The sequence below is a fragment of the Procambarus clarkii genome, chromosome 55, assembly GCF_040958095.1.
Source record: "Procambarus clarkii isolate CNS0578487 chromosome 55, FALCON_Pclarkii_2.0, whole genome shotgun sequence".
Lineage (NCBI taxonomy): Eukaryota > Metazoa > Arthropoda > Malacostraca > Decapoda > Cambaridae > Procambarus > Procambarus clarkii.
Genome location: NC_091204.1, coordinates 10,153,088 through 10,177,572, shown reverse-complemented (window position 1 = coordinate 10,177,572; position 24,485 = coordinate 10,153,088). Strand labels below are relative to the sequence as shown.

The following is a 24,485-nucleotide window of genomic DNA, read 5'->3' as shown; positions in this document are numbered from 1 at the left end:
CCGAGTGAGCGTTGTTGTTGGCGGCGGCGGCCACGTTGGTTCCGTCTCTTTGTGTTGTTGTCGGGCCGGAGTGAGCATCTGCTGCTGCTGCTGCCACTCTCCCCACACTACTCTCCTCCGCCACACACCCAGCCATGGCGCCTACTAAGAAGTCTGTGAGTTAATGACCTCTTGACCTCTTTATCTACTCTTGTTACTCTGCAGTATTGCCCGCCTTCGTCTCTTGTGATGCTAGATATTTGTTTATCCTTTATAAGGGCGTGTTAACCTTAGTTACGTCTAACCTTTGTCTAACCTTAAATATAATATATTTAATAAGGGGGGCCTCGTAGCCTGGTGGATAGCGCGCAGGACTCGTAATTCTGTGGCGCGGGTTCGATTCCCGCACGAAGCAGAAACAAATGGCCAAAGTTTCTTTCACCCTGAATGCCCCTGTTACCTAGCAGTAAAATAGGTACCTGGGTGTTAGTCAGCTGTCACGGGCTGCTTCCTGGGGGTGGAGGCCTGGTCGAGGACCGGGCCGCGGGGACACTAAAGCCCCGAAATCATCTCGAGATAACCTCAAGATAACCCTCTTGTGGAATGGATATGGGTTCTCTTGAAAGACTGTACCTTGCGACGATTTCTGGGTTTAGCTTCCCCGCGCCTGGTCCTCTACCAAGGCTCCTTGGTAGGCTTAATTCTGGTATTGACCAGGCCATGGGGTGCATGACTTGCATTCACTCGAGAACAATTGATGTGGTAAAGTTTGAGGTAGGTTAAAGGGCCTTTGGCAGCACTATGATTATAGATAGTGTATATGGAATGAATTCAGTGATAAGTTTAAAATTACCCCATCTTTATTTGCCTTGTATGGGTTGGTAGGCCTTCTGCGGTGCCCATAAAACTTGATAATTCAAGAAATGGCTTGGTATCATAGTTTCCTTGAGAAACTGGGGATTATTAAAGTGCTTAACACTTTCGCGCTCTCGGCGCTCAAAAAAAAACAATACCCCAGATGCTTTCGGCACTTCGCGCGCCTACGCGGTAAGACCGAAAAAGTGTACACTCTTTTGACTGTCCTGACAATAATTGAAGGCGCACGTATTTAAATTTGGTATCACTGTGTTCGCAATGAAATTGTCTATAAGAGCATACCTATAAAATGCCGCCCAAGCATAAGGAGTACACCAAATAAAAAACTATGCAGATCACTCGCCGAGAGCGCCAAACAGCAACAAAATGTTTCCACTCTCTTAATGGTTGCGAAGCCTACAGTTGTCCTACATCGCTAATTTTGGTATCATTGGAATCGCAATAAAATTCTCTACACGGACATATGCATATGAATGTTTAATATAGGTAATTGCCCACCCGCAAGAGTGTGTGAAGTGGAGAGTAGTTAGCCGCGAGCGCACTGGCGAAAACACGGGGGAAATCATGCTTGGAAAGTTTATACATTTATACGTTTCCTGACCCTACTTTTCTATGTATGTATTTCTTTTTTATACCAATGTGTTCGCAATAAAATTTTCTATAAGATGAAATGTATAACAATTGTACAAAGCATGTGTAAGAGAAGCGCCAAATATAGAACCACGTCGCTCAGTATGTGTTCGCGGCAGAAACGAACGCATTGTTTTCGTTCGTTTGATGTTTGTCATGTTTATACTTGTTGAAACATTTTATAATTTGTATGACAGTGATCGCAGTAAAATTCCCTACACAGACATATACATAACACATACAAATATTTCCCACGTGTTGGATATATCAACGGCTAAAGGGAACCCACTGCCACACGCCCGCCACACCCAGAGCCACACCCGCCACACCCCCAAACATACTTTGTGTTTTTTTTTTTTTACTCGTAGAAGTTTGTGATATAATCATTCTGGTACCAAAAAATTCGCAAATAAATTCCCTACAAAACAAAAGTATCCCCATCCATTTCAGTTAAAAAATGGAATTTATAGAAATATTTTTTCGATGGACGAGAAAAGTAGGCTGTTATGCGGAATCGTAAGAAAAAACGGCGACGAGTTATCTCTAATCTAAAGCGCGAAAGTGTTAAAATGGTCCCAGTGTGGCAAGAACCAAATTCTGATTTTTTAATTTTTTTGTATACAAGAGTTCTTACCTTCTTGTACAGCCACTAGTACGCGTAGTGTTTCAGGCACATCCTTAATCCTTTGTTCCCTGGAATTCGACCCTGCAAAAAATAGTTTAACAACCACGTACCTATTTTACTGTTGGGTAAAGAGAGGTTAAGGAATTCCGCTCGGTAAATCCTCTCCGGCCAGGATACGAACCCAGGACAAAGCGCTTGCGAAATGCCAGGTGGGTGTCTTACCACTACACCACGGGGACTCCTGGGTGTGCCCCCGTGGTTCCCGTGCTCCCCGTGGTTAAATACATTACAAGTAGAAAGTTTTGAGAGTTCTCACAGAGCCCAAGGAGACCAGGCTCAAATAAAATTTAATTCCGCCAACAGCATTTGGTGTTCCAAAGGGAGTTGCCCATCCAAGTACTGTACTAACCAAACCCAACGTTGCTTAACTTTGCTGATCTGACAAGTGGTGTTCTCAACGTGGTATGGCCACATTACTGTACATTTGCCTAATACAGTATCACTAATACGCGAGCTCTTCCCAGTTTCCCTGGACACCATACCTAGAACCTTGAATGGCAGTCTGCCAATTTGCTGAAATTATGTGGTAAATTTGGTACATTTCAAGGCACATAAACTAACTGTACATTGTGTACCTGTGAGTTAAATATTTATTGGACTTGATGTCCTATTAGGTATTGTTGCTTATTTTCACTTCTATAGATATATTACACAAACTGGTTTAACAAGGCTGCATTTTAACTAAAGATATCTGATGTATATAAACTACCAGTATATTTCAGATTGTTTTTGATGCTCCAAATGTTGTAGAGTTTCTACTGAAACTTTGCATTTTTAATGAGACTCTACAACTAGACTCGCTCAATTAGTGGTGTAAATATAAATGTGGTTGCTTTAAGAACATAAGAACAAAGGTAACTGCAGAAGGCCCATTGGCCCATACGAGGCAGCTCCTATTTATAACCACCCAATCCCACTCATATACATGTCCAACCCACGCTTGAAACAATCGAGGGACCCCACCTTCACCACGCCACGGGCAATTGGTTCCACAAATAAACAACCCTGTTACCGAACCAGCACTTCCCCAAATCCAAACTCGTCCAATTTATATCCACTGCCTCGTGCTCCGTCTGGTGTTGATACTTTTAATACCCCATTAATATCTCCTTTATGTCCATTCATCCACTTGTAAACCTCTATCATATCACCCCTAGCTCTTCGCCTTTCCAATGAATGCAATTTAAGCCCTGTTAATCTTTCTTCACACGAAAGATTTCCAATTTGGGGAATTAACTTTGTCGTCCCACGCTAGACACGTTCAAGCGAACCCACATCCACTCCATAGTACGGCGACCAAAACTGAACTGCACAATCCAAATGGGGCCCAACCAGAGCTACTGGCTAAAATAGTGGTATAAATGTAATATGTAAGTGTAATTTATTGGCCGGTTGTCTCATGATGTAAAGTTAATTTCCTGCATAATTATAATATGCAGTTTAACAAGTAATATATAGGGTACTCACCTAGTTGTGTTTGCGGGGGTTGAGCTCTGGCTCTTTGGTCCCGCCTCTCAACCGTCAATCAACAGGTGTACAGATTCCTGAGCCTATCGGGCTCTGTCATATCTACACTTGAAACTGTGTATGGAGTGAGCCTCCACCACATCACCCCCTAATGCATTCCATTTGTCAACCACTCTGACACTAAAAAAGTTCTTTCTAATATCTCTGTGGCTCATTTGGGCACTCAGTTTCCACCTGTGTCCCCTTGTGCGTGTTCCCCTTGTGTTAAATAGACTGTCTTTATCTACCCTATCAATCCCCTTCAGAATCTTGAATGTGGTGATCATGTCCCCCCTAACTCTTCTGTCTTCCAGCGAAGTGAGGTTTAATTCCCGTAGTCTCTCCTCGTAGCTCATACCTCTCAGCTCGGGTACTAGTCTGGTGGCAAACCTTTGAACCTTTTCCAGTTTAGTCTTATCCTTGACTAGATATGGACTCCATGCTGGGGCTGCATACTCCAGGATTGGCCTGACATATGTGGTATACAAAGTTCTGAATGATTCTTTACACAAGTTTCTGAATGCCGTTCGTATGTTGGCCAGCCTGGCATATGCCGCTGATGTTATCCGCTTGATATGTGCTGCAGGAGACAGGTCTGGCGTGATATCAACCCCCAAGTCTTTTTCCTTCTCTGACTCCTGAAGAATTTCCTCTCCCAGATGATACCTTGTATCTGGCCTCCTGCTCCCTACACCTATCTTCATTACAATACATTTGGTTGGGTTAAACTCTAACAACCATTTGTTCGACCATTCCTTCAGCTTGTCTAGGTCTTCTTGAAGCCTCAAACAGTCCTCTTCTGTTTTAATCCTTCTCATAATTTTAGCATCGTCCGCAAACATTGAGAGAAATGAATCGATACCCTCCGGGAGATCATTTACATATATCAGAAACAAGATAGGACCGAGTACAGAGCCCTGTGGGACTCCACTGGTGACTTCACGCCAATCGGAGGTCTCACCCCTCACCGTAACTCTCTGCTTTCTATTGCTTAGATACTCCCTTATCCACTGGAGCACCTTACCAGCTACACCTGCCTGTCTCTCCAGCTTATGTACCAGCCTCTTATGCGGTACTGTGTCAAAGGCTTTCCGACAATCCAAGAAAATGCAGTCCGCCCAGCCCTCTCTTTCTTGCTTAATCTGTGTCACCTGATCGTAGAATTCTATCAAGCCTGTAAGGCAAGATTTACCCTCCCTGAATCCATGTTGGCGATTTGTCACGAAGTCCCTTCTCTCCAGATGTGTTACCAGGTTTTTTCTCACGATCTTCTCCATCACCTTGCATGGTATACAAGTCAAGGACACTGGCCTGTAGTTCAGTGCCTCTTGTCTGTCGCCCTTTTTGTATATTGGGACCACATTCGCCGTCTTCCATATTTCTGGTAGGTCTCCCGTCTCTAGTGATTTACTATACACTATGGAGAGTGGCAAGCAAAGTGCCTCTGCACACTCTTTCAGTACCCATGGTGAGATCCCATCTGGACCAACCGCCTTTCTAACATCCAGATCCAGCAGGTGTCTCTTGACCTCCTCTCTCGTAATTTCGAACTCCTCCAAGGCCGCCTGGTTTACCTCCCTTTCTCCTAGCACAGTGACCTCACCCTGTTCTATTGTGAAGACCTCCTGGAACCTCTTGTTGAGTTCCTCACACACCTCTCTGTCATTCTCTGTATACCTGTCCTCGCCTGTTCTAAGTTTCAATACCTGTTCTTTCACTGTTGTTTTCCTTCTGATGTGACTGTGGAGTAGCTTTGGTTCGGTCTTGGCTTTGTTTGCTATATCATTTTCAAAATTTTTCTCTGCTTCTCTTCTCACCCTGACGTACTCATTCCTGGTTCTCTGGTATCTCTCCCTGCTTTCTGGTGTTCTGTTATTCCGGAAGTTCCTCCACGCCTTTTTGTTCAGTTTCTTCGCTTCCATACATGCCCTATTATACCATGGATTCTTCTGTTGCTTCTCGGATTTTTCCCTTTGGGCCGGGATGAACCTGTTTACTGCCTCCTGATACTTTTGGGTAACATAGTCCATCATACCCTGTACAGACTTGTCTCTGAGGTCTGTGTCCCAAGGTATTTCACTTAGGAAACTTCTCATCTGTTCATAATTCCCCTTTCGGTATGCCAGCCTTTTGATTCCTAGTTCTTTTTGGGGGGAGATAAGTCCTAGCTCTACCAGGTACTCAAAGTTCAATACACTGTGGTCACTCATTCCCAAGGGCGCTTCCATCTTAACTTCCCTTATATCCCATTCATTTAGGGTAAATATCAAATCAAGCATTGCTGGTTCATCTTCTCCTCTCATTCTTGTTGGCTCTTTGGTATGCTGGCTTAGAAAGTTTCTTGTTGCCACGTCCAGCAGCTTAGCTCTCCATGTTTCTGGTCCTCCATGCGGGTCTCTGTTCTTCCAATCTATCTTCCCATGGTTGAAGTCTCCCATAATTAGTAGTAGGGTATGCAACCGTCAAAGCTTGATAATGGCTAGTGCTTTCTAATAGGTTAATAGGCTGCTTGCTCATGTTTTGTGGGGATAAATTTTTGAACTGGGGCCTCGTAGCCTGGTGGATAGCGCGCAGGACTCGTAGTTCTGTGGCGCGGGTTCGATTCCCGCACGAGGCAGAAACAAATGGGCAAAGTTTCTTTCACCCTGAATGCCCCTGTTACCTAGCAGTAAATAGGTACCTGGGTGTTAGTCAGCTGTCATGGGCTGCTTCCTGGGGGTGGAAGCCTGGTCGAGGACCGGGCCGCGGGGACACTAAAGCCCCAAAATCATCTCAAGATAACTGAAATACGAGATGAAGTGGTATGTAATTGGGTCAAAACTGAACCCGCTCTGTGCCGTGTATACAGGTCTTGTGATGCCTTGCACAGCAAAGTCAGGCTTCAGATTTGCCTCCAGAAACTAAACACAGTACTTAATGTAATGAACATTACTTAATGTAATGAATTAATGAGTACTTAATGTAATGAACATTACTTAATGTAATGAATTAATGAGTACTTAATGTAATGAACATTACTTAATGTAATGAATTAATGAGTACTTAATGTAATGAACATTACTTAATGTAATGAACCAAATCTTTCCCAACTGCTAACTGTCCCTCAAACAATAGTTGCGCCTACAGTTTGATGCGGAGGTTACCATGTAAAGTTGATACGTTAATTACACAATGTTAATTAACTTTTTAATTAGTAATAAGTAATTTCATGGTACACTTCAATGCTAATGGTTATGGGGAGCAGTTTTAATGGTGTAAGGAAGTACAGAAGATGTTCTATTGAACCAAAAATTAGTTCATGATGCACTACTTATTATTCCTCTTTAATTTTATTAAATTGGGTTTAATATTTTTTACTCACATTGCATGTTATAACTGTTATATTATCATTACAAGGAAATACTGTAGCCCAGTCATCTTAAGCAATTTGTTTATAGATACAGTGGCACCTCGACTTACGATTGCCGCTACTTACGATAATTTCGAGTTACGATGTAAATTTCATCGAAAAATGCGACTCGACATCCGATGGTGTCGTTGACTTCCGATATTTGTTGGTACACGTTTGGGTCGACCGAGCGCGTGGTTCCCGGTCACGCGGCCGACCTGCCTCAGTTTACTACAGCTGCCCGCTTGGTGACGATCGCGCCGATAAGAAATTCTGCGTTTGTGGTGATTTTTTTGCATTTTGAACATTAAAGTAATTATTATATCACGTAATGAGTCCCAGGTAAGTCAGTGGTAAGGCTCAACATATGAAAACCCATGTAAGGATGACCATAGAGCAGAAACAAGAGTACAGAATGTCTCTTCCTCAACAATTAAGAAAATGTGTGCAGCATGGGAAGAATTGCAAACCTTTGCTGAAACAACTCGCCCAAATCAAGCTGCTGTAGGCCGTTGCCTTAACCTATTCAATGACACTGTGATGCATCATTACAGACAAATGTTAAAACGAAGGGAAAAACAAATGTCTCTTGGCAAATTTGTAGTGAGACAAACAAGCACTGAACCACAACCAGGTCCTAGTGGTATTCAGGCAAAACGTAGGAGAGAGAGTACCCCAGAGAAAACATCACTGCCTGATGTGATAATGGAAGGGGACTTCCCTTCCAAACAGTAACAACTCTCCTCCTCCCAACTCATCACTATCGTCCATATGCCATCAAGAGCCCTGCATAAAGGTAAGATCAACTTAGGCACTGTATTGTAGTTAGATAAAAACATTGTATTCAGTATAAAATGTATTTGTATGTTAATATTTTGGAGGGTGGGGAACGGATTAATTCAAATCCCTTTATTTCTTATGGGAAAAATCACTTCGACTTACGATATTTCGACTTACGATCCGTCTGGGAACGGATTAGCATCGGAAGTTGAGGCCCCATTGTATATATTTGGGCAATACAAATGTAAATTAATAACATACAAAATCTTCCCCGATGCTTGATGAGCTTCATAGTGCCATTTACTACATGTGTGATACCTCGATACCTCTGGTATTTACTTGTCCCACATCTCTCGCACTTCACCATTGATGTCCACCCCTCAAGCTATTTCCCAACGCACTGAACTGTGGTTACATGATCAATGTTTTAATGCATTGTATGACAAGATTACAGGTTTTAGGCAAGGCAATATTTCCTCTGCATGAATCTTGTTGGCTGCGACAATATTATTTAGTTAGGTATTCCCAATAGGGGTCTTGATTGATTTGTTAATCAATAATTTGAAGTTTAAAATGCCCTAGAACAGTGATTATTGGTTAAGTGTAGAGCTGAATATGCCCATAGCAGCCTTTTGTATATTTCAGGCAATATCTATAAATCCTTTTTATTAGACTCGTGAGCATTGTGAATACTGTATATATTTTTGTAATTCTGCTTATTAATGCTTGGTGTATGTTCCCGTTTGCAACAGTTGGGAGCCGTCTTGTATTTTTTCCTGTTTATACCTGGTGTCCCGCCCCCTCTGCCACGCCATGACTTCATTATGCTGTCTAATGGTGCCAGTTGAGGGGGCAAGAGAACATTTAGTCCTTAGGAAGCAGCATTCCACCATTGGAATGTCTGTGCCAAAACTCGGACTTACAGAATTGATACATTGTATACCTGGCAGCTCCCAACCAGGGTGTTGACATTTTTGGTAACATTCCAAAATGTTAATTTCATGTTCTAACTTTATATTAAGTGTACTGTACTAGTATATGAAATGATCATGTAAGTACATAAGTTGGGGGTTTAACGGTAGGAAGTTGAATCACAATATGGTAAATAAGTGTACTTTATTGTGTACAGTAGTTATCACATGAACTAAAGATATCTTGTAAATATCATTATCATTTACTGTACAACTATTCTTGTATTTCTTAAACATTTTGGTCAAATGATTTAATACGATGATTATAGTATGTATTTAATCTTAGTCTCCGTGGTGTAGTGGTAAGACACTCGCCTGGCGTTCCGCGAGAGCTATGTCATGGGTTCGTATCCTGGCCGGGGAGGATTTACTTGGCGCAATTCCTTAACTGTAGCCTCTGTTTAACGCAACAGTAAAATGTGTACTTGGATGAAAAAACGATTCTTCGCGGCAGGGGATCGTATTCCAGGGACCATAGGATTAAGGACTTGCCCGAAATGCTACGCGTACTAGTGGCTGTACAAGAATGTAACAACTCTTGTATATATCTCAAAAAAAAAAAAAAAAAAAAAAAAAAAAAATAATGAGGCTGTAGTTTGTGGTATTGATCACCACCAGATAGCACCCACCTCATAAAGTAGATTATGCCAACAATATAATACTAACATTGATGTATAAATTCACTCCCACCAAAATTATGCTAAAAATCATAGTAAAGGCATTTTTATTATAAAATTGCAAGATTACAGATTAGCCTTAATTTCCTGTGAAGAGATCAAACTTCGATTAACCCTGGTGAACCAGGGTTAGGGTTGAAGCCATTGTGACCCTTAGCGGCCCAAGGGTTATCTTGAGATCTTGAGGTTATCTTGATGATTTCGGGGCTTTAGTGTCCCCGCGGCCCGGTCCTCGACCAGACCTCCACCCCCAAGAAGCAGCCCGTGACAGCTGGCTAACACCCAGGTACCTATTTTACTGCTTGGTAACAGGGGCATAGGGTGAAAGAAACTCTGCCCATTGTTTCTCGCCGGCGTTCAATCCCGAGCCAGAGGAAGATTATCTGGTTCTTATTTCAGAGATTTATAGTTTGTAGCAGATGACAAAAGTGTGCACCAATAGATCTTGATTCCTGTCTTAGGGTTTCTAGGGCTCCTCTGCCTCCTCAAGAGCATAAGAATAAAGAAGTTTAGGGCTGTTGACCCATATGAGGCAGCCTCTGGTTATCCACACACTCACATTTTCGGCAAAGCTGTGCCTGAAACAATGTAGCAGTCTCAGGTTTATTAGGTTACCCAATAAATTGTTACATTAATCAAACAATTTCCAAACCCATTTTTACCCAGGTGTTTCTTTACTCTTAACATTTACTGTCTATCCATTATTTAGTTCTATTTTGTTAGTGGATACACTTTCATCCTTCCATTTATATACCTGTCATGTTGGCCATTACTGTCCATAAAGAATGTAATAATGTAATTTTCATAAGATTGTCATCCTTTTCTACTCATTAGTGAAGTTCTGTATTGACCAAAATGTGAGGTCTCATAATCTGAATGGACAAGATGAAGCAACAGAAGAATATTATTAGGCATTGCTAACAATTCTAGATATAATTCCCAGTATTCAATATACATTGCATTAATTCTTTGGCTTAAGATCCCTAGCAATTGTCACTTGTACCTGAATTGCTTTCAGACTTGCCACTTTCAACATTGTCAGACTTGCCACTTTCAACATTGTCAGACTTGCCACTTTCAACATTGTCAGACTTGCCACTTTCAACATTGTCAGACTTGCCACTTTCAACATTGTCAGACTTGCCACTTTCAACATTGTCAGACTTGCCACTTTCAACATTGTCAGACTTGCCACTTTCAACATTGTCAGACTTGCCACTTTCAACATTGTCAGACTTGCCACTTTCAACATTGTCAGACTTGCCACTTTCAACATTGTCAGACTTGCCACTTTCAACATTGTCAGACTTGCCACTTTCAACATTGTCAGACTTGCCACTTTCAACATTGTCAGACTTGCCACTTTCAACATTGTCAGACTTGCCACTTTCAACATTGTCAGACTTGCCACTTTCAACATTGTCAGACTTGCCACTTTCAACATTGTCAGACTTGCCACTTTCAACATTGTCAGACTTGCCACTTTCAACATTGTCAGACTTGCCACTTTCAACATTGTCAGACTTGCCACTTTCAACATTGTCAGACTTGCCACTTTCAACATTGTCAGACTTGCCACTTTCAACATTGTCAGACTTGCCACTTTCAACATTGTCAGACTTGCCACTTTCAACATTGTCAGACTTGCCACTTTCAACATTGTCAGACTTGCCACTTTCAACATTGTCAGACTTGCCACTTTCAACATTGTCAGACTTGCCACTTTCAACATTGTCAGACTTGCCACTTTCAACATTGTCAGACTTGCCACTTTCAACATTGTCAGACTTGCCACTTTCAACATTGTCAGACTTGCCACTTTCAACATTGTCAGACTTGCCACTTTCAACATTGTCAGACTTGCCACTTTCAACATTGTCAGACTTGCCACTTTCAACATTGTCAGACTTGCCACTTTCAACATTGTCAGACTTGCCACTTTCAACATTGTCAGACTTGCCACTTTCAACATTGTCAGACTTGCCACTTTCAACATTGTCAGACTTGCCACTTTCAACATTGTCAGACTTGCCACTTTCAACATTGTCAGACTTGCCACTTTCAACATTGTCAGACTTGCCACTTTCAACATTGTCAGACTTGCCACTTTCAACATTGTCAGACTTGCCACTTTCAACATTGTCAGACTTGCCACTTTCAACATTGTCAGACTTGCCACTTTCAACATTGTCAGACTTGCCACTTTCAACATTGTCAGACTTGCCACTTTCAACATTGTCAGACTTGCCACTTTCAACATTGTCAGACTTGCCACTTTCAACATTGTCAGACTTGCCACTTTCAACATTGTCAGACATGCCACTTTCAACATTGTCAGACTTGCCACTTTCAACATTGTCAGACTTGCCACTTTCAACATTGTCAGACTTGCCACTTTCAACATTGTCAGACTTGCCACTTTCAACATTGTCAGACTTGCCACTTTCAACATTGTCAGACTTGCCACTTTCAACATTGTCAGACTTGCCACTTTCAACATTGTCAGACTTGCCACTTTCAACATTGTCAGACTTGCCACTTTCAACATTGTCAGACTTGCCACTTTCAACATTGTCAGACTTGCCACTTTCAACATTGTCAGACTTGCCACTTTCAACATTGTCAGACTTGCCACTTTCAACATTGTCAGACTTGCCACTTTCAACATTGTCAGACTTGCCACTTTCAACATTGTCAGACTTGCCACTTTCAACATTGTCAGACTTGCCACTTTCAACATTGTCAGACTTGCCACTTTCAACATTGTCAGACTTGCCACTTTCAACATTGTCAGACTTGCCACTTTCAACATTGTCAGACTTGCCACTTTCAACATTGTCAGACTTGCCACTTTCAACATTGTCAGACTTGCCACTTTCAACATTGTCAGACTTGCCACTTTCAACATTGTCAGACTTGCCACTTTCAACATTGTCAGACTTGCCACTTTCAACATTGTCAGACTTGCCACTTTCAACATTGTCAGACTTGCCACTTTCAACATTGTCAGACTTGCCACTTTCAACATTGTCAGACTTGCCACTTTCAACATTGTCAGACTTGCCACTTTCAACATTGTCAGACTTGCCACTTTCAACATTGTCCAGCCGATATCCATGAGCTCTATTTTTATCAAAGCTCGGAACCTGACATTTTTTAGCATGAAATTACATCTGCCAATCTTTAGTACAGTACATTACAAGCCTATCTAAGTCGTCTTCATATTATTCATTATTATCTCACCAGTCTGTGCTTGGCCCTATGCTATATGAGCAGCTGAAAATAACTCAACTGCTGCTTCCTCATGAACATACCGCACCACCACCAGATTCCCAGTACACTGTACTGTACTGTATTCAGAATAATTTAACTCTACCCTGCTTCCCTACTTAAATTTCCTCTGGATTACATTCAACACTGTGCTTCCTAACTCCAACTACACCAAACATGTCTTCAGCCATCCACTCATTCCTTCAATATTTAACTTCTTTAGATGTGGTTTGTTATTAATTTTTGTTGTTGAAACCTGGTAACTCTGAAGCAATCTGCCTCGAGTACAAATTAGTTGGGGTGCCACTATTCTATGCTATTACTGCTACCAGTAATGTATCTAATATTAGTGTGATCTTTTCAGAAAAAGGCCATCGAGAGCATTAACTCTCGGTTGGCTCTTGTGATGAAGTCTGGCAAGTACGTACTGGGCTACCGTCAGACCCTAAAGTGTCTTCGAGCTGGAAAAGCCAAGCTGGTGATTCTGGGCAACAACACTCCATCTCTCAGGTGAGACCGAGAAGTAAACCCTCACATGGATGGCCAACCATCTTGGTCAAAGTGGCACCAATTTGTACTCTGCTTGTTGGTGTCACACAAGATGGAATTTGGACAAGGGATAAACTTGATAAAAATGTTAATTTTAGAATGTTGACTTAACCCTTGTTCAAGGTGAGCTTCACTTCTTGCCAAAATGCCTTCCCATATTGACTTGTGTTGGTATTTTGGGAGAAATGTTGTCAGTGTGGTGGTTTATGGAGTCTCATTATCTCTTCTGTGACATATAACAGTAAGTTACCCTGTGTATGTATAACCTAAGTTATGAACTCTTGAGCTGTGTGTGTTGATGTGCATTTTTAATGTAGCTGTAAACGCTTGCATTGCAGTGACAGGGAAGTATAATTTGTGCACAAATTACTCATCACGTGATAAGGCACTATGGGCTTACCATAGCCCGTGCTACTTGGAACTTTGTTCCAGGTAGCGAATCTTTAACATCATCATCATCACGTGATGTAATGAGAGGCAAAAAGGACTTTTTGAAGATGGTTTTGATTGTAGGGCTTAGCAAATACACTCCATTTGAGTATTTCATTACATTATCTAATTACATTAGAACCTCTACTGCAGAGTTTGGAAATTTGAATGCACAAGTGCTCTAGAATAATTGGATTCAAACCTAGGTATGGTAATTAATTAATTGATGGTTTCAAGATTTCTTGAATACCAAGAAAAAGATCAAATTAAATCTAGAATACATTAAATTTATTATCTAGTTTAATATATAGTCATTATATATTAGGATTTTGTGGCAAAACATTTTCTGAACTATAGGTATAATTCAGAATCCTGGTTAACATATTGTCAGCGGATACAGTAAGTGCAATGTCACGAGTAGTTACCACACATCTATCAGTAGTCCCTCTCACTCCCACTTACGGGTACACATGGGTATACATTCAGTACCTTCCAGTAGTCCCTCTCACTCCCACTTACGGGTACACATGGGTATACATTCAGTACCTTCCAGTAGTTCCTCTCACTCCCACTTACGGGTACACATGGGTATACATTCGGTACCTTCCAGTAGTCCCTCTCACTCCCACTTACGGGTACACATGGGTATACATTCAGTACCTTCCAGTAGTCCCTCTCACTCCCACTTACGGGTACACATGGGTATACATTCACAACCCGTTCTCGCAAATTTAATAAGTCAATATTGACTTATTAAATATGTGCATAGGTGACATACTTAACATAAGTTTCCCTTGAAAAGCTTCATAGAAAACACCGACCTTACCTACTTAGTATGTTAAGATAAGCATCTTATTGCTTCGTAATTACAATTATTACCTAACCTATACCTATAATAGGTTAAGTAACAATTGTAATTACGAAGCTATAAGATGCTTATTTTAACATACTAAGTAGGTTAGGTAAGGTCGGTGTTTTCTATGAAGCTTTTCAAGGGAAACTATTATGTTTAGTATGTCACCTATGCACGCAACTAATAAGTCAATATTGACTTATTAAATTTGCGAGAACGGGTTGACATTCAGTACCTTCCTCCCTTGGGTAAAAGTGACCATGTCTTTTTGGGAATAAAGTATGCAATGCGTTATAATCTGGAAGAAAATAAGGAGGTTGAAGCAGTTGAAAAACCTGACTTCAGGAGAGGACATTGGGGTCTTTAGAAATTTTTTTAGTGAGTATAATTCGAGGGACTTGTTGCTAGGCAAGGATGTAAATGACATGTATGTAAAGTTTTGTGAAATATATGATAAAGGCACAAAAAAATTATACCAAAGCAGAGATGCAGAACCAGGAAAAAAGATTGGTTCAACAGAAATTGCGAGAGGGTCAGAGACCAAAAGTCACAAAAATGGAATCTCTATAGGAAGAGGCCATACCCCCTAACATACCAGCGATACAAAGATGCGGGAAACAACCACACGGCAGTGAGGAGAAAGGCAGAAAGAAATTTTGAAAAAGGGACTGCGGACAAATGTAAAATGAAACCAGGCCTATTCTATAAATTCATAAACAACAAATTGCAGGTAAAGGATAATATTCAGAGGTTGAAAATGGGAAATAGATTCATGGAAAATGAAAAGAAAATATGTGAAACATTAAACGAAAAGTTCCAAAGTGTGTTTGTACAAAATGAAATCTTCAGGGAACCAGATACAATAAGAATTCCAGAGAACAACATAGAGCACATAGAGGTGTCTAGAGACGAAGTGGAAAAAATGCTCAAGGAGCTAAATAAGAACAAAGCAGTTGGTCCAGATGGAGTTTCACCATGGGTTCTGAGAGAATGTGCACTTGAGCTCAGCATTCCACTTCAACTGATTTTTCAGACACCCCTCTTTACAAGAGTTGTAGCTGGTGTGTGGAAAAAGGCTATCATTGTTCCAATCTACAAAAGTGGCAGCAGGGAAGACCCCCCTTAATTATAGACCTGTATCATTGACAAGTGTAATAGTCAAAATATTGGAAAAAATCATAAACTAAATGGGTAGAACACCTGGAGAGAAATGATAATATCAAACAGACAGTATGGTTTTCGATCTGGAAGATCCTGTGTATCAAATTTACTCAGTTTCTATGATCGAGCCACAGAGATTTTACAGGAAAGAGAATGTTGGGTTGACTGCATCTATCTGGACCTAAAAAAGGCTTTTGATAGTTCCACATAAGAGGTTGTTTTGGAAACTGGAACATATAGGAGGGGTGACAGGTAAGCTTCTAACATGGATGAAAAATTTTCTGACTGATAGAAAAATGAGGGCAGTAATCAGAGGCAATGTATCAGACTGGAGAAACGTCACAAGTGGAGTACCACAGGGTTCAGTTCTTGCACCGGTAATGTTCATTGTCTACATAAATAATCTACCAGATGGAATACAGAATTATATGAACACGTTTGCTGATGATGCTAAGATAATAGGAAGGATAAGAAACTTAGATGATTGTAATGCCCTCCTAGAAGACCTGGACAGAATAAGTATAAGGAGCACCACTTGGCAAATGGATTTTAATGTAAATAAATGCCATGTTATGGAATGTGGAAACATAGACCCCACACAACCTATAAATTATGTGAGAAATCTTTACAGAATTCTGGTAAAGGAGATCTAGGAGTGGTTCTAGATATAAAGCTATCACCCGAAGACCACATAAAGAACATTGTGCGAGGAGCCAATGCTACACTTTCTAACTTCAGAATTGCTTTTTAAATACATGGATGGAGAAATAACAAAGAAATTGTTAACAACTAAGCCAGAATATGCAGTGGTTGTATGATGCCCATATCTTAAGCACATCAACCAACTGGTAAAGGTGCAAAGGCATGCTATTAAGTGTCTCCCAGAACTGAAGGACAAGAGCTTCGAGAAGCGGTTAGAGGCATTAATTATGCCGGAACTAGAAGACAAAAAAAAAGTGATATGATCACTACGTACAAAATAGTAACAGGAATTGACAAAATTGATAGGGAAGAATTCCTGAGACCTGGAACTTCAAGAACAAGAGGTCATAGATTTAAATTAACAAAACAAAGCTGCTGGAGAAATATAAGAAAATTCACTTTTGTAAACAAAGTTGTAGACGGTTGGAACAAGTTAAATAAGGTGGTGATGAAGGCCAAGACCGTCAGTAGTTTCAAAGCGTTATATGACAAAGAGTGCTGGGAAGACGGGACACCACGAGCATAGCTCTCATCCTGTAACTACACTTACGTAATTCACTTGGGTAATTACATGTTGGATGGGAGGATGTAGCATTTATTGGTAGCATCGTGGCTGCCACAGTAACGCACCAGCTGGCCGGCACCTTGGCTGCCACAGTAACGCACCAGCTGGCCAGCATCTTGGCTGCCACAGTAACGCACCAGCTGGCCAGCATCTTGGCTGCCACAGTAACGCACCAGGTGGCCGGCACCCTGGCTGCCACAGTAACGCACCAGGTGGCCGGCACCTTGGCTGCCACAGTAACGCACCAGCTGGCCGGCACCTTGGCTGCCACAGTAACGCACCAGGTGGCCGGCACCTTGGCTGCCACAGTAACGCACCAGGTGGCCGGCACCTTGGCTGCCACAGTAACGCACCAGGTGGCCGGCACCTTGGCTGCCACAGTAACGCACCAGGTGGCCGGCACCCTGGCTGCCACAGTAACGCACCAGCTGGCCGGCACCTTGGCTGCCACAGTAACGCACCAGCTGGCCAGCATCTTGGCTGCCACAGTAACGCACCAGCTGGCCAGCATCTTGGCTGCCACAGTAACGCACCAGCTGGCCGGCACCCTGGCTGCCACAGTAACGCACCAGGTGGCCGGCACCTTGGCTGCCACAGTAACGCACCAGCTGGCCGGCACCTTGGCTGCCACAGTAACGCACCAGGTGGCCGGCACCTTGGCTGCCACAGTAACGCACCAGGTGGCCGGCACCTTGGCTGCCACAGTAACGCACCAGGTGGCCGGCACCTTGGCTGCCACAGTAACGCACCAGGTGGCCGGCACCTTGGCTGCCACAGTAACGCACCAGGTGGCCGGCACCTTGGCTGCCACAGTAACGCACCAGGTGGCCGGCACCTTGGCTGCCACAGTAACGCACCAGGTGGCCGGCACCTTGGCTGCCACAGTAACGCACCAGGTGGCCGGCACCTTGGCTGCCACAGTAACGCACCAGGTGGCCGGCACCTTGGCTGCCACAGTAACGCACCAGGAGGCCGGCACCTTGGCCGCCACAGTAACGCACCAGGTGGTCGGCACCTTGGCTGCCACAGTAACGCACCAGGTGGCCGGCACCTTGGCTGCCACAGTAACGCACCAGGTGGCCGGCACCTTGGCTGCCACAGTAACGCACCAGGAGGCTGGCACCTTGGCTGCCACAGTAACGCACCAGGTGGCCGGCACCTTGGCTGCCACAGTAACGCACCAGGTGGCCGGCACCCTGGCTGCCACAGTAACGCACCAGGTGGCCGGCACCTTGGCTGCCACAGTAACGCACCAGGTGGCCGGCACCCTGGCTGCCACAGTAACGCACCAGGTGGCCGGCACCCTGGCTGCCACAGTAACGCACCAGGTGGCCGGCACCCTGGCTGCCACAGTAACGCACCAGGTGGCCGGCACCCTGGCTGCCACAGTAACGCACCAGGTGGCCGGCACCCTGGCTGCCACAGTAACGCACCAGGTGGCCGGCACCCTGGCTGCCACAGTAACGCACCAGGTGGCCGGCACCCTGGCTGCCACAGTAACGCACCAGGTGGCCGGCACCTTGGCTGCCACAGTAACGCACCAGGTGGCCGGCACCTTGGCTGCCACAGTAACGCACCAGGTGGCCGGCACCCTGGCTGCCACAGTAACGCACCAGGTGGCCGGCACCCTGGCTGCCACAGTAACGCACCAGGTGGCCGGCACCCTGGCTGCCACAGTAACGCACCAGGTGGCCGGCACCTTGGCTGCCACAGTAACGCACCAGCTGGCCAGCCAGCTTTGTCTGTTTTCAAGATGCTAGCTCTTAAGATCTACAGCATTTGGAATTACTATAGAAGGGAATTAAAGTGAATGTTAAATTATCTCTCGATAACAGGAAATGCTAGATACAGTACTGTGCTGCAAAAATACGCTGATAACATATCAATTTTTGCATTCCATCTTGTGTGGTTCCCTGCTACTGATAAAGTTGGGATGTGCAATCCGAGCATATTTAGGTACCCCATCTTGTAATGTGATGTCCAGCCTAAAGGGTTAAAAGCTTTCCAAGTTCCCCATAGTTCACCTGAAATCAGGTTTTTCAACTGTTCCATTTTCCTCTTTCTCTTCTAGATTATAATGGATTGCATACTTTATTCACAAAATGTGGTCATTTTTGCCCAATGAAGGTACTGAATGTCAAATATTTTGCAGGCCAGTCTGGATTTTTAGCAGGTCATTTTTTTTTTAGGGATAATCCTATGCAGCCCCTAAGCCTCTGGCTGGCCTACTAAAAATTACAGTACTTAAATTCACCGACTACCAGCAGTTATGATTGATTTTTAGTCTTGTTATTCATAATTGTTATGAGGCCCTCTTGTTTATTGTACAGCTCCTCCTTTGTGTTGCATGATGATGGACTGTATGCATTTCATTATCAGTTTATTATCTTGATTTCAAATATCCAGTGTTATTATGTCAACTTCTCGTGAATTGGTAATCATTACAACTGTTTCGTTTACTGTTAGTGTTTTTTCACCAACACTGCAATGCCTCCACCTTTCCTAATTTTTCTGTCCTGTCTCTCAAGTTGATTATTTTCTCAGGAATATGACATCGTAAATTATAATAGTTTCGTCTCCGTTTGCAACAGTGTCTGGCATCTGCAGCTGTATTATATTGTTTAGCTGCAGTATTTTTTATCGCTCCATTTATTAGTGTAAACAATTTTCAGGAATGTGTTCCCTCTTCCCCTTGTTCTTTAGTTCCTTTTTCGTTAGTGATTTTGTTGGTTTGCCTTTTCATATTTTACAGGCTTGCCTATGCCTTTCACCTTGTAGAAAATAAAAATTGGCTTCTTTCCTGCTCTCATTTGTATATTTTGCTTCTATGAGATTTTTTCAGCTTGTCTTCCTTTGAAAAATCTAGTCTTGAGGAACATAATTTCCCTTCGTCACTTTGTAATTTCCTTACATTCCTGAGTATTTGTTTAGCCCCGTGTAGGTTGATCCTCAGGGGTCGATCTTTCCCTTTTTGTACCTGACAATTCTCCTGTAGTTCTCTTTGGTTGTAAGATCTTCTACTTGCCCAAGAATTTGTTCTACTATTTTTGTTTTGCTGCTAATGTGGCTCTTTCTGACATACCTGCATTAACCTTGCAATGATTTCGGAGTTCAATGTCCCCCCTGCACGGTCCTCGACGAAACCTCCTCATGATCAACAAGGCCGAGCAGCCGCGTCCAACTGTGCCCAACCGGGACCTAGGTGTTATCTCCTTAGGAACCAAAAATTATTAGGGATTTTGATGGTCTGTTTTGTACAAGTTTTGGGTGTGATGCCAGTTTCTTTCCGACTTCAGTCCACTGTGCTTTCTGATTGCTGCAGTTTCTGGCTTCCTTTACTACTTCTATTATTTCTTTCTCCCTGGCCACTTGTGCATTTAAGTTGCATATCCTTATTGTGGTGTTCTATCCCCTGTGTAATTTCCTCCATCTGTAGTAACGAGCTGTTTTCCTGTTCGATTCCTTGCTTAACTTCTTCCTTGTCCATTCACTTGTGTTTAGATTTGCTTAGATTTAGACTTCTTCAAAACCTATTTTCAATACTTTATTTTCCTCCTTCATAGCCATGCTTTTAACTTCAGTGATTCTTGTCCTTGCATAATTCTCCCTAGCTCTTCATGATCTGATACTTTGCTACTGAAATCGTAATTTTTTCTCACAATTTCCCAATTACTTCCACATTATAGTTTACAGTAATGTCTAATTTAGCCAACTTATTGTGCAAACTGCTCACTGAAGCTGTCTTCATTGAATCCAACAAAATCCAGTTCGGTTGTTTTTCGTTTTGCCATTGGCCATCTTAAATTTAGTCTGCAACTTTTTCTCGTCTCATCTGTTCACTTCCCCTGGCACATTTGTTTTATCTCGCCTATTTTTCAAATTCACTATAAATTTAGTTAGTCTTTTGGGACACCACTCATGTTTGTCCACCAGTTCAATACGTAGGCATTTGAAATATCCTGGAGCACTGACGCAGGTGTTGAATCAGAGGAGGACTGTGTGTGTGTGCTGATTACATGGTGGGGGGGGGGGGGTTGATAAATTTGATTTTGTACACCACTTTTTCTTCTATAATTTGTCACGTTTCTTTAATTATGCAGGCCCAAGTTGGACTGCTTGATCATTATTCCTGCATACACATATTCCAAGTATGTCTCCACTACAGTATTCCTTTTGGTTTTCATTCCAGAAAACTGGAATCTCTACTCTGGTCTCACTCCAGAGTGAAATTCCATTGTATATAATTTTCTGTAAAGTAAATTGTAATGTTTAATGCCCTCTCAGCCCCATCAGTTGACATTATTGTAATCTGATGCCAGGAGATGGGCAAGAACAGAAGTCTGTAGGAAGCAAGCCTCTACACTAATTGGAATGCTTGTGCCGTATTTCCGACGCACAAACCTGCACATGCACGAGTGCACACAAAGCCTCTACACTAATTGGAATGCTTGTGCGGTATTTCCGACGCACAAACCTGCACATGCACGAGTGCACACAAAGCCTCTACACTAATTGGAATGCTTGTGCCGTATTTCAGACGCACAAACCTGCACATGCACGAGTGCGCGCACACACATTTGACCCGTAATTGTTATGTAGGTGTAAATATGTCCATTTTGCAGGAAGTCTGAGATTGAGTACTATGCCATGTTGGCCAAGACGGGCGTTCATCACTACTCTGGCAATAATATAGAACTGGGAACTGCCTGTGGTAAATACTTCAGAGTGTGTTCCCTTGCTATTACTGACCCCGGAGATTCTGACATCATTCGCACAATGCCAACAGAATAAACTAGGTAAGATGCTTTGATTTGTCTGGAGTTTAAGAGGCTAAGAGGATGTGGACAAATAAATAAAAATTTCCTCAATATATAAAATGGTTTCAGTAATGATTGAATGCATTCCTTGGTTTAAAATAGAATGAGTAATGCTCAGTTTTATACCTTTACATATAGCTTCACAAAATAAACTAGGTAAGATGCTAATTTTTCCTTGAAAAATGTTAAGAATATATGTGGGCAGTTTTCCTCCATAATATTCCTAATGGTTTCAGTAATGATTAAATTCATTCCTTGGTTTAAAATAGTAGATATAATGGATAGTCTTTTTATATATTTACATATAGTCCCACAATTATTTGTTCACTTTAATGTTTGATTAGTCATTATTGTTTGAAATGTGCATTTTCATTCACATTGACAAGCAGATAATGTTTTGCATGTACATTACTGCTCTTAATTTGGTGTTTGTGAGACAAGCATTTACTGTAACAGCTCAGAATTGACTGCTTATTTATGAAGCATGTTTGATTTGAAGCATAAGGAGCCGGTCGGCCGAGCGGACAGCATGCTGGACTTGTGATCCTGTGGTCCTGGGTTCGATCCCAGGCGCCGGCGAGAAACAATGGGCAGAGTTTCTTTCACCCTATGCCCCTGTTACCTAGCAGTAAAATAGGTACCTGGGTGTTAGTCAGCTGTCACGGGCTGCTTCCTGCGGGTGGAGGCCTGGTCGAGGACCGGGCCGCGGGGACACTAAAGCCCCGAAAAATCATCTGAAGATAACTGAAGATTGCTTGGAAAAATACTTTGCATTCAAATTCACTTGAATTTTAGGCAGGATTGGTCAGATTGGACAAAAGTTAAAACTTGCAATTTGTAAGTTTTGAAATTAAGAATAATGCAAGGATGTTGGCTTAAATAGTCGAAAGGCCGTGAACAATGACATTATGGCATTTGTTTCTACAGTATAAATTTCCTTAATGAGGAGGCAAGGTCCCTAGTTTAGTACTCCACTAGTTGTGCTTGTGGGAGGTTGAGCTCTGGCTCTTTGGACCCACCTCTCTATTGTCAATCAATCAATTTATTTTTCTCACACCCCCCCAGGAAGCATCCTGTAGCAGCTGTCTACCTCCCAGGTACCTTTTTACTGCTAGGCGAACAGGAGCATCAGGGTGAAAGAAACTGCCCATTTGTTTCCGACTCCACTGGGGATCGATCCCCGGACCCTAGGACTACGAATTCCGAGCGCTGTTCACTCGGCTGTCAGGGCCCCCTAAAGTGATTACAACCTTTAGCAAGGGTTGTGTTCAATAGTATTACTGACTTTGTACTATACAGTATTAAGAATACTCCTTCACTGCATCTTATAAAGTATACTTTACAACAAGTATACTACCAAGGAATTACTTGCCTGGTATAGGTGTTCTGGGGATTAGGTTCCACTGTTCTCAAGTGGTTACATGTTAAATACTGGACTGTTCACAAATTGAGCTTGTTAAATATTCTAGAAAGTTGTAATTAAAATTGTTCTAATGTGACACTTTTTCTTTCAGGATCCCAAGGAGAACGTCGGTACAGAATAAAATGGCATCTTGTTTGTAAAAGCCTTTAACTATCCCTCGGGCGTGTACTATTTTGTAGCACAGGCTTGCACGTTTCGTGCAGTTCAATATAGTATTACTAATTTCATACCTATCTTGAGGTTATCTTGAGATGATTTCGGGGCTTTTTAGTGTCCCCGCGGCCCGGTCCTCGACCAGGCCTCCACCCCCAGGAAGCAGCCTGTGACAGCTGACTAACACCCAGGTACCTATTTTACTGCTAGGTAACAGGGGCATAGGGTGAAAGAAACTCTGCCCATTGTTTCTCGCCGGTGCCCGGGATCGAACCCAGGACCACAGGATCACAAGTCCAGCATGCTGTCCGCTCGGCTGACTGGCTCCCGGCTACCTCAATTTTTCTTTCGTGGGTTAAAAGAGAATCTGGTGGAAGATGAATAATAATAGCAAAGGCTGTATACATTAAAGAAACTCTTTATCATTAGTATCGTGTGTGTTTATCTTGAGACTTGCACGCTGCTACTGCAGTCATCCACGGGGCCGGACGACTACAGTGCTCGGGATTTGTAATCCTAGGATCTGGGGATCGATCCCCGGCGCAGGCGGAAACAAATGGGCAGTTTTGTTCACCCTGATGCTCCTGTTCACCTAGTAGTAAATAGGTATCTGGGAGTTAAGACAGCTGATACAGGCGGCTTCCTGGGAATGTGTGCATGGGAAATAAAATAAGTTGACAGGTGGGACCAAAGAGCCAGAGCTCAACCCCTACAAGCACAACTAGGAGAATACATCTCCACCAAGTTTACATGAATTTGTTATGTACATACAAGTTCTGCTCAAAAGCCACTTGAGCTGGACGGTAGAGAGTCTCGCATCATGCGGGTCATTCAATCTCCGACCGTCCAAGTGGTTGGGCACCATTCCTAAGTGACCCCTTCCCAGTGCTATATAGCCGGTGTGGTTTGGCGCTTTACTCTGATACTTCCCTTCCCCAAAAGCTATTCTAGTCATTAGTCAAATGGGCCCAAACCTAAACAGTGCATTCCTTGGTGTCATTTGATAATGACTAAACAATGTGTACAATATTGGCGTTGCCATGTTGGGGCCTCGTAGCCTGGTGGATAGCG

The 24,485-nt window shown here is 42.8% G+C and overlaps 1 protein-coding gene across 1 annotated transcript; it reads left to right on the top strand.

The window, feature by feature from the left end:
• On the top strand, positions 1-23,403 carry LOC123755863 (large ribosomal subunit protein eL30). Its single transcript, XM_069305458.1, has 4 exons — positions 1-155; positions 13,127-13,272; positions 21,644-21,817; positions 23,353-23,403. The coding sequence occupies exons 1-3, from the start codon at positions 135-137 to the stop codon at positions 21,810-21,812; spliced, it is 336 nt and encodes a 111-aa protein (XP_069161559.1). The 5' UTR covers positions 1-134; the 3' UTR covers positions 21,813-21,817; positions 23,353-23,403.
• Positions 23,404-24,485: the final 1,082 nt, after the last annotated feature.